Below are 9,257 nucleotides of genomic sequence, written 5' to 3'. Positions count from 1 at the left end.
AAAAAACGCGTCAAAACGTGTCATATGACGCACATAAACCAAGGTTCGTCGACAAACCTCCTTTGTGAATTTGGGCCATAGTGTTTGCCCTTCCAAGCATCAATTAAAGATAAACTTGAGTTCTGGTAAAAAAAAGAAAATGAATTCTCACAGAATCTAACGAAAACTTACACTGAATGTTCAAGATTACAAATAAATGTCATGTGCCAAACAATTTTGGAAGAAAATATATACTGGCTGAGTAATGAGCATAGAAAGATAAGGAAATCAGGGTAGTACTAGCCCCGAGACCATGTGTGTTGTCCCATATACATCTTTCTGTGTAAGTGATTGTTACTTTACCAAGACTCTGCCAAATTTATGATGATTTTGATGACTCCAAAACCTTGCATTACACACCATTACTTACAGGCTATATGATCAACTTTTCTGATCCATTCCACACCTTTTCTTTCACAATGCAATCGCATTACCAGAACTCAAGTTTATCTTTAATGTATGCAATTCTCATTTTGTCTATTGAATACAAATATTCATAATAGGTGAATGAAATATTTTTTTAACACGACACTTATCAAAGATTTATTCATTGAATTTGATCACATTACGGAAATTGTCTATTTGGGCCTCGAAGTGCAGTATGCATGTGAAAACAGTAATCTGTTCCTGAAATTTCTGTTAAAATGATATTGTATTGTGAGATAAAGATATAAGTTACAGAATAAAGAGCTTATCAACATGAGTGAATGAGCTGCAGTGATCGGAATCATTTTGAAGATTTAAAAAAAGAAGAAGAATATACCAGATTGACGAGTTTAGAAAATAATATCATGCAATTTGTTGATTGGTTTTAGTTTGGAAACTCTGTTGATTGGGCACTTTAATGCACAAGATATTTTTATATCAGTTACATGTAGATATAATATTGTAATATGCTACAATTTCATCACTTTAGACTTCCAATATGTTCATTTGAACCAAATTCATGACCCCATACCAAAACTTTGTATTACCTTTCAGCCCCCGCACACTATATATATATATGACTGGACTGCGATCCAATTGTGGAAGAATTTGTGATGGCATTTGACATGAATATTCAAACAGGTACAATCTTAATAATCAAGGTTAGGAACCGATTAAAAGACATCAATGTTGGGGGGCTGCAGGTTGCCTAGAAGGAGCCAAGCTCATATCTGATCAGAATCATCATGACGTCTTTTCAGTTGTGTGATCGTCTATGATTTGAAGACGATTTACCGGCAGATATTTCTACAAGGTGGATTTAATTTATTGTTAGTATTCATATCATTCAGAATCTCAGTCAAGAAAGTGATATCTATTAACAATTTGTGTTTCAAATTCAACTTGAATGGGTGTGCAATGTGGTTTATTTAACTTGGCTTTCACAAAGAAAGAATAATGATAATTAAACGTTTTTGTATAGCACATAACACATAGGCATCATTGTATGTCTGTATATGCTTTACAGAATGGAACAGAGGAGTTGAAATGGTGCTCTGGGTTCATGATTGTGAGAACTTACGAGATGCTAAATATATGTTTTCAAATTACTTCCCAACTTTTCATATGTTTCTATATTTGTAAGGTATTCCGGCAAGTTAAAGAAAACCATACACCATCTAGGGATAAAATCTTCTTGAGTGTTGACTTATAATCTAGATGTAGGAATGTTAATAGTTATTCTCCTATCACAGTGTTTATAAGTGCACCCACTGTATAATAAGAGGTAAAGAATATATAATCTAGAAAAAAAATGTGATGGAATTAGTTTTCTCAGAAGTACAGGAACCCTACAATGCAAATAGTTTTCTTCTCTTATTTTTCAAACCTCATTTGAGGATTCACTCCTTCTGTAAGATACAATAATTCTTTACCTATATTTTTACCACAAATCATAATGTCATCTTTATGTATATATGCCTGTGGCTTAGGCCATTTTCGTAATGTAACCAAATTGATACATAGTTGCTTCGATGTGAATTATATTTCATTCACCAGTTACGAATAAATGTATCTCAAAAGGCAGAATGCGAATTGCATCATTAGTTGTTGCTAGGTAAGACGAACATTGTGGCTTGTCCTACCTAACAGGTAATTTTACTTTACAAATGAAATCATTTGTATCAAGGAACTTTACTATTAAAGGTAAATATACATAAATTTGGTTACATTACGAAAATGGCCTATTGGTCGGGTACAAATCTATGCTACTTTTGTTCAAAGGAAATAGTACCTGTACTTTTTAAAGTTAGAATTCCCCTCTAGAGGAAGACATTGTGATACTGTTCATATTTCACCAGAGTTTATATTTCAAAATATCTGTATAATATTGCAAGAATAGTATGTACCATTTGATGGATTCCATGTAAATGTATTGGACACACATTATGTATTCTGATTTATATTACTGAATTAAATCAGTCTTACACAAATTCTCATAGTATTTCATCAGTGTATAATGTGTATGTTTGTGTGTGTGTGTGGTGTGTGAAGGAACAAGCAGTGGTTAGTGCATCAGTTTTAAAGCTCATGTACAATTTTGGTAGCAAAAAAGAAATTGGAATGAAACATGTTTATTATTGTCTCTTGTTCTCATTTTATCAAAAGATATATCATTTGGTATTCTATTCATGATTTCCTGTGAATTGTAATGTAAATACCTACAAGGAATGATAAATAACGACACTAGCACCCTTCCACGGTGATGGCTACGAGTATCTTCCTGTTGATCACCGAAAATCTGAAGAAAAGTTTGAGGGCATATCAAAACTGTACATGACCTAAAGTTGAATGAAATCAAATCAAGAAAAAAAGTAAACAGAGAGAGTGGAATTGGTATGATACTGATAAGAATTTATTTGAGGGATTACAAACAAATGAAAAAGAAGATTTATTTTCTTAACGATATAATTGGTAACTGCAAAATGTCGCAGAATCTAATTTTTCGGTGAACATGCATGGTCCTTTCACTGTCTCTAATTCAGCTTTTGAGTTATACTTCATCCTTTCCATTGCGTTCTTCATTTCTCTTTGTTCTTCATAAAGACTGCAGCCACCAAACCTTTACAAGTCCTTCATACCATCTGTAAACATTTTGTATCCAACTTGTTTTATCTTTAGTGAAAAACTGCAGCCTCCACACTTTAAAATGTCCTCTGAGGCCAACAGCAGAGAGACAGTTCTTTTACTGCCCCTATTTGAAGTATCGGATCACTCTATCCATATAACATTTCATCTGATTTTTCATCTTCATCAGAGGAAAACTGCAGCCTAAAAAACCTTGACTGGTCACTCTTTAAGCATTGTTCATCTCCTTCAGTGTACTACTGTTATCTTGACGCAGGCTTTGTTTTTCTTTATCCAACTTGTTCAATCTTCTTCAGTGTACGACTGTGATCTCCAAATCTTGAGGACACCTTCAGAGGCTGACGGCAATCACTGATATGATCCACAGTTGAATATCAGCTACTCCTTCATACTATCTGTAGCATTATTCATCCAACTTGTTGAGCTTCTTCAGGTTAAGACTGAGGCTCTAAACTTGAACAGTCCTGATGACTACAGCAGGTACAATTCTCTAAACACCCAGTCTTAAGCCATCGGGTCGAAATTCGTGCCACTTTCATCTTTCATCCAATTTGTTCATCTTCTTCAGTATATGACTGTGGCCTCCAAACCTTGACGAGACCCTCAGAGGCTGAGAGCAGGCACGGCTCCTCTGGATGGTAGGAGAGAGAGGGGATCGCATTCTTCCCGGCCTTCTCAATCGTTGATGTCATTGAACCCTAGAAAGAGAACAAATACAAATAGTTTTGTCAAGCTGTTAAAGCTGATACAATTCCGGTAGCAAACGGGAAATTCAAAGAAAACATTGGATTGGTCTTCACATTGTTCCACTTCTACCAAATGATACATTTGTTTGCTTATTAATGTCCTAAAGCATTTTGGGATAACATAGGCTCAAATTCGAAAAGGTGGACCGAGTTAAACCTAGATTTAACCGAGTCCACTGATGCTAAAGTACCTAGTATCAAACTCTTTATTCTGTACAGACTACTGAACTTCTATATCCAAAAAATAAATGAAACAAATAATAGTGATGAAATGAATATGAAAATTTTATTTTATATTGAGTAAAAAAAAAAATGGTTCATTTGACAGAATGAAAAATGTTGACACTGTGCTCTATAAATCAGTGGACTATTAAACTGCACACTTAAACGTGGACTAAAGTTAGTACATTATTACGAATACTGACTTTAGTCATAGTACATGTATGTTACAAGTTCAAAGGCCATAGTCCCTACCTCCACCAGGTCCCAGAAGCAAATCCTGCCGTCTTCAGAGCCACTGACGACATGGGTGTCGGTCTCGTTCATACAGCACTCAATGCGATAGTCTAGGTTAACATGGCCCTGGTATTCCCCTAGCAGCTCTCCGTTGTCCTTATCCAGGAGTCGAAGAGTGGAGTCTTGGGAAGAGACTAGCATGCACTGGCCATCTTTGGTGAAGCAGACACATGTCACTGGCTCTGCAGATTAATCACAACAAGAATAACAGTTATGTACTTTACACTTCATACAATTCTGTACATATTTATTATTACTCTAGTTATTGGATTCAACTGCCTTTCCATGCACAGTATGCACCCTCTCCTCATGTCAATCAAGCATTTGCATCCTACAGGGTACCCACTTATACACCTGGGCGGAGAGGTAGAATAAAATGCCTTGCTTAAAGGGAGTGGATCGCCAGTTTCCATGTGCAGAAGGCCATAATTCGCTGACACCAGACTTGGTGGAAATACCATTAACGGGGGTACAATTTTGCACACAGCAAACCCATAGTCCAGTCAAGAATTACCCCCCAATCTCTGGGAGAGCTCGAGAGTCTTCGGCAAATCAAAGCATTACATAAGGTCCAATGGTCATAAAACTCAAGGCTAACCCTGGTGATTGACAACACCTATTATTGGGTAAACACCCGAACGGTGTCGAATTCCCCATGAGAGCCGACTACTCAGTGACTTTAAGGAATTATCAATGCCTTACTAGGGATCAACCCATGACCTTCAAGTCTTGAATCAAGTTTTTAAATCACAAGACAACACAGGTTTGGTGATTGGTGATGTATTGGAATATTACTTTAATTCAAATCTAAACTTTAGGCTGTAGAAATATAGGATCCTTTGCAAGATCCCAGACTTTAATCATAACTTTGCTTCACTTACTTGATATACAATCAGAATGCATCTTGCCGTTCCTGAGGTCATATCTCCTGACTTTTCCATCCACGGAGCCAGTCAGGATCTCGTGATCGGTGACTTGAATCGATGTGATGCTGTCCTGCGCTTCCTCTAGTGTCTGAACAGGGTCAAACTTGCGTGATCGGCAGTCCCAGGATTTCACAGTTGCATCGATGGAGCCTGGGTATCATTCAGACAAAAGTTTTAACATCAGGAGGAGGAAATATGAATAATAATAATAAATAATAATATGTCCCTTGTTTACCCAGGGTAGCTTTATCAGTATTCATACTGTTCTCCCTGAGAGCCCTGCAATCATATTATTACCCAGGCTTTAACCGAACTACCATTAAAAGGTGCTCAAGCATTCAAGGAATTTCTTCCTACCAGGTACCCATTTACCTCACCTGGGTAGAGTATAGCAAATGTAGATTAATGTCTTGCCAAAGAACATTAGTGCCGCGGCGGGACTCGAACCGGGAACCATGGGATTCACACAAAAAAGATTTTTAGTGATCCATCATTTGTTATTGCATCATATGCTCTTGGCCTGAATTATTCAACGACATGATCCTGAGCTTATTCGGTGCTTAGATAACATTCTTGATATAATTAAAGCCTGGCAATGTTAGTGGTTCTCAAAAGGCTATCGGTAATCAAATTAAATATTATGAATAAAAATACACACAAAATAATGCTTTCAACACTGAAAAAACAACAAAAACAAAGTATGTGAAGACATATTAGCCAAGTATTCCAGCTGAAGTACAAATTTAGAATGTGCTCAGAATCCTACTGGAACTTTTTTAGCAAAGCAAAGTCGAAAGGAGAATGATGATCTGTCTAAGAATTAAATTGAATACTTGCCATGTATACTCTCTCTCTCTCTCTCCCTTTGGCTCCATACTTTGGTGATTGCGCAGATGCACAACTCTCTAGCCTTCCATCAGTTCTACACTTTTCACTCAATTCACTCACTTGTCTTTAAAGCCATTTCTTCAGGCTATCCATTTAAAGTATCCGTCTTCCTCACCTCTATCCTCTCTTCCCCTTGATCTATCCTGAACTTACCTGAGAAAATAATGGTAGATTCCTCATTGAAGCACACACAGTTGACCCTGCCAGCATGACCTCTGTATTTGCGCATCATCTTTCCGCTGGCTACGTCCCACAGGACAACTGTCTTGTCTCCTCCACATGAACAGAGATGCCCATTGTCAATGGAGGCCCGAGCATCCAGCACTTCATAGCCATGGCCAGAGTAGGTCTGTTGAGTGAAGGAGGAAGAGGGAAGGGGAGGGCGAGAAAGAGGGAATGAGAGGGAGAGAAAGAGGGAAGGAGAGGGAGAGAAAGAGAGATATCGACAGGGATGCAGGAGTTGGGAGATAAAGAGAAAGAGTAAGCAAGTATGAGAGAGAGAAAGAGAGAGAGAGAGAGAGAGAGAGAAAGAACAATGACATTTCATGACAAAATGGGATAAGAAAATTGGAAATGAAAATGGAAAGAAAATGTTAACACTATTCATACATGTAGCAAAAGCCACGATTTAACCACCAAACACATCATATTTCTGGGCTGTTTCTTTAAATTTGATGAAAACTTGTAAACACTACAATCTATCTACAGATCTGTGTTGCTTGATTTTATGGTGTGGGGGGGGGGGGGGGGGGGGGGGGGGGGTGGGTCCTTTTCAGAGACGCCAAGTTCAAAGATCAGCAATGCGTGACATTTTCATAAATCGGCGCGCGGGCGAGGGTAACACACACATATAAGGTATAGCGTTTATTCTAAATCGAGCGCGCGCGTCGTGCGTGAGAGCCTTTTCAGACCCTCGAAATGTGTGATGTCATGCGTAATGCGTGATACTTGGTAGCTCTGCCTTTTATCCTGGGTATCTCATACTGATGCATACATGCCAACATTTGAAAATCAGAAATCTGTACAAAATTATGCTATTTTCAAAAAAAAGAGGAACAATCCTAACTCTCCTATTCAATACTACAGACAAATTTGTACAGGAAGAGGAACACCTGCATTAAAATGATAATTATCTTCTCCCAAAAAGAGGAATGTTCCTCTTTAATCTGAACAGTTGGCATGTATGCTGATGCATTCAATTTTATCTTGAAACTGCACATATTACAAATGTCAAAATTTCAAAATGCTGAATTTACACACACCAAAATTGCTTGATGACTTGATCTTTCCTCATCATTTTTGTGTATACCGATACTTAATCTGGTATCATTTAACACATAACTATTACCCTTTGAGGCTCTCAATTTATTAGGACAGCTCACCTTTAACAGTAGTCCTCTCTTTGGGTTCCAAAGCTTTAGGGACTTGTCACTGCCACATGACAAGCAATAGTTTCCATCTACATTGAAGCGGACTGCTCGTACTGCTCCTTGCTTGCAGTCCAAGATCTTCACTAGTTTAGTTGGCAAAGACTCCGACATATCTAAATAGTACAAATAGAAAGACGCAGAAAGAACTTTTCAAAGTTTTGGGGTTGCATTTACTACAAAAAAGTAAATATTTTACCTGTTCTTTGGAAGTCATTCAATAAGGAAGTGTCAACAATTAAAGATTTAACTGCAACACACCACAAATTTCCAATTGTCTATCTGTCTATATTTAACAAGTTCCCTTTTCTTCTTTATTTCCTCCTTTTCCTTAAAAATTTCTACTTCTTTCTTCTCCTCTTACTCCTAGATCGTCTTCCTTCTCCATTCTTCATTTTATTTTTATTCTATGTCTATGATCAAGTATCAAGTATCAAGTTTATTTGTCTTCCAGAAAACACATGTGACAAAATATAATCATAACAGTACAAGTATAATCATGATGATGATGATGATGAACAGCATTTGTATAGCGCCATTTATCTGCAAAAGCATTCAAAGGCGCCTGGCTCCCTCAATATGTCACATATTATTCGCAACAGTACAATGTAGAATAAAGAAAGACGAGGAGACCTTGGTTGAAGCACAGCTTGTTAAGTTAAGGCCCCCTCATATGATGTGACAAAGATAACTGATTTTTAATACAACAAAAAATAAGGAATATATAAAACGATTTACAAAATACTCTCAGGGAACAACTACCCAACGATGCATCAACCACAGCATGGATGACTACAACAGGTATACCTGAAGATGCGCACATCCCCATCACATCGGGTGAGCCAACAAACTCACCGTGTGTGTGGGAAAATCTATCTATCTATCTAAATGTATCATATGAGCAAAAAATCAACCCACCCATGGGAGGGCGATTTAATACGGACAAACCCAAGCTGACACCAAATTGAGACATCATCTCGACACCTTATTCTCTTCTTGTTCATAGAATTCTTCTCCTAGATCTAGACCTAGTAGTACTTCTTCTCTTTCATATGCTTCTCCTATAGGCCTACCTTCATTTTATTCTCCTCCGGCCCCCTCCTTATTTCTTATTCTTTATTTTCTCACCTTCACCTTTAGTCTTCTCTTCTCCTCCTCAAGACTGTCAGGTTTGTTCTTTTTCTTAATCTTAATCTTATTCAATTTTCTTTCCCTCTTATTCTTTTCTTCTATTTCATGTTATCTCAATCTTCTCCTGAAGGTCGAAGTTCAATAAATAAACTACCACAACGACATAAAATTGAGGAGTTCACAAATAAAAATTAAATGGCAAAATTAAACTAGATCTAGGTCTAGATCTAGTCAGACGTCAGACAGTCATTCGATTCCTTGACTCCCAACAAATATTGGAACAGGTGGGACTGAAAGAAAGTGTAATGTTTACTATTGCTACAGTACATCGTGTTCTACCTTCAATTATCAAAATGACAACCATGATATATATTAGATATGTAAGAAAAAGGATTCTTTGCATCAATTACCTGCTGAATCAAGAAGTTGAAATTGACCTGAGCTGAGCTGTGGCCCTGTAGCACTTCCATGCACTTTCGTTTTTCTGTGATCTACACAACTCGTCCTAATAA

At 37.3% G+C, this 9,257-nt stretch overlaps 1 protein-coding gene across 1 annotated transcript; it reads right to left on the bottom strand.

Annotated features, from left to right (window-relative positions):
- Positions 1–2,856: 2,856 nt before the first annotated feature.
- LOC586496 (WD repeat domain-containing protein 83) lies at positions 2,857–9,245 on the bottom strand. The gene is made up of 6 exons (XM_786275.5): positions 9,156–9,245; positions 7,570–7,730; positions 6,341–6,536; positions 5,255–5,449; positions 4,332–4,555; positions 2,857–3,809 (listed from the first exon to the last, which is right to left on the bottom strand). Exons 2-6 carry the CDS (start codon positions 7,726–7,728, stop codon positions 3,654–3,656), a joined length of 930 nt encoding a protein of 309 aa, XP_791368.1. The 5' UTR covers positions 7,729–7,730; positions 9,156–9,245; the 3' UTR covers positions 2,857–3,653.
- Positions 9,246–9,257: the final 12 nt, after the last annotated feature.

This window comes from Strongylocentrotus purpuratus, unplaced genomic scaffold (genome assembly GCF_000002235.5).
Source record: "Strongylocentrotus purpuratus isolate Spur 01 unplaced genomic scaffold, Spur_5.0 spur5_scaffold_12, whole genome shotgun sequence".
NCBI classification, from domain to species: Eukaryota; Metazoa; Echinodermata; class Echinoidea; order Camarodonta; family Strongylocentrotidae; genus Strongylocentrotus; species Strongylocentrotus purpuratus.
Note: the sequence above shows the minus strand (reverse complement) of the source record. Positions and strands in the feature narration are given on the sequence as shown.